Here is a 1,499-nt window from a genome sequence, read left to right as displayed (position 1 = left end):
TCAAAAGCCGACAAAGACGTGGGCCGGGTGACTCCCACCATAATCATTGAGCCACCCACACCACACACATCGGCGATTTTCAAGAGCACTGAGACCGAGGTCGGTACCAACACTGACAAAGGAAAGGGCCGGGAGATTGGGCCGCCAGCCAGTGAGATGGAGTGGATCGTGCCCGAGTTAGCAATGCGGCCAGGTAAAAAATTCATGAAACTCGTTATTCTTTGCTGACTTCGTTTATAGAATTGGGCTTGGCTGTCAATTATATGCAACAAAGCTTTACACCCCCACCTGTTGAGCGCACGTCCCGGCCAGAAGGTTCGCGTTCGGTATCCCGTTCTCGGCAGGTCAGCCCACCAGATCCCAAGGAGGTTCATCGTACGTTTCAAGTTGTTTTCTCATTTCCCATGATTCTCAACTTGAAAACTTAGTTGACACGGCGCTCTATCAGAAGAGGATTGACTTTAGGTCCTTGAGCCCCCCACCGAACTTCGACATGCAGACGATGCAGCAGGAGATCAGAAGACTTGCTCATGGCCAAGCCGACCTCCTGCAGAAACTCCGAGACCAACAAGCGCAAGTCAGCGTCATGGAGTCGTCTACCCCTACTATGCGAGAGTATTCGGCATTTGTGGTCCGAAAACAAGATATTGACACAAGTGCCCTTCTCCCCCCGGCGGTTGACTCACCCATGACCCTGTCACAACATCTTTTGGCGCTCGAAGAGATTACCCGGTGTATTCAAGATCAAGATTTGGCTAGCCGTCCTCTGTCGGAGAAAATTGCAAGTCTAGAGACCTCCGTTTGGTTTCAGGAAGAAAAAATCACCGGAGCGACTCGCCGGATGGACCGTATTGAAGAGTCTGCCCACATGCGTTGGAAGGAAACACAAGAAGATTTGCAGTCCATCCGAAGTGATCACCAGAGACTGGAAGCCGAGGTGAGGGAAGCCGTCAAGACACTGGAGAACAAGTGGGAGACTACGCCAGCTGCGTTACAAGAGAGTCTCACCCGGGGCTTTGAGAAACTTGCAAGCCGCATCGAAACTGCCGAGCTAACGCTCCACGACCTCACCAAATCAGTCACTACTATTTCGGAGCTCAACCTGCGGCTCGGTGCTCGCCAATCAAGTCTGGAATCGCTCATTATCCAGTTCCTCGGCAACAAGGAGAAGAAGCACACTGGCATCAATACCGATCGCTCAGTCTCACCCGACCGCGGTCAGAAAAGCCAGCAGGTACAAGTCTCCCCGACCCCGGGTGTCGTTCTGCCAAACCCAGTTTCAACCGATCACGCGCAAGTCTCTCCAACCCCGGCCGTCTTTCTGCCTCCAGCATCTGAGAGCCCAGCGGTCCTTCTGTTGGCGCCAAACCCAATTCCTCCAACCCGGGCAAGTTCGCCCGGTCCTTACATTGGGGGTAATAGGAAGTCACCTCGGCTACAGAAACTCGAACCCACACTTCAAACCCCCGCACAGAGTAAGTCTTCTACTTGGTGAGGAT

At 53.1% G+C, this 1,499-nt stretch overlaps 1 protein-coding gene across 1 annotated transcript in view; it reads left to right on the top strand.

Annotated features, from left to right (window-relative positions):
• Positions 1-183: 183 nt before the first annotated feature.
• LACBIDRAFT_329090 (uncharacterized protein) overlaps positions 184-1,499 on the top strand; it is a gene marked incomplete at both ends in the record, with an annotated part of 2,313 nt that continues 997 nt past the window's right edge. The window contains 3 exons of the mRNA XM_001883191.1: positions 184-193; positions 241-375; positions 429-1,475. Of these exons, the coding sequence (XP_001883226.1) occupies positions 184-193; positions 241-375; positions 429-1,475 (1,192 nt within the window). The remainder of the gene's footprint in view (positions 194-240; positions 376-428; positions 1,476-1,499) is intronic.

This window comes from Laccaria bicolor, genomic scaffold, assembly GCF_000143565.1.
Source record: "Laccaria bicolor S238N-H82 LACBIscaffold_19 genomic scaffold, whole genome shotgun sequence".
Lineage (NCBI taxonomy): Eukaryota > Fungi > Basidiomycota > Agaricomycetes > Agaricales > Hydnangiaceae > Laccaria > Laccaria bicolor.
The sequence above is the reverse complement of the archived record's forward strand: the minus strand, read 5'-3'. Positions and strand labels throughout refer to the sequence as shown.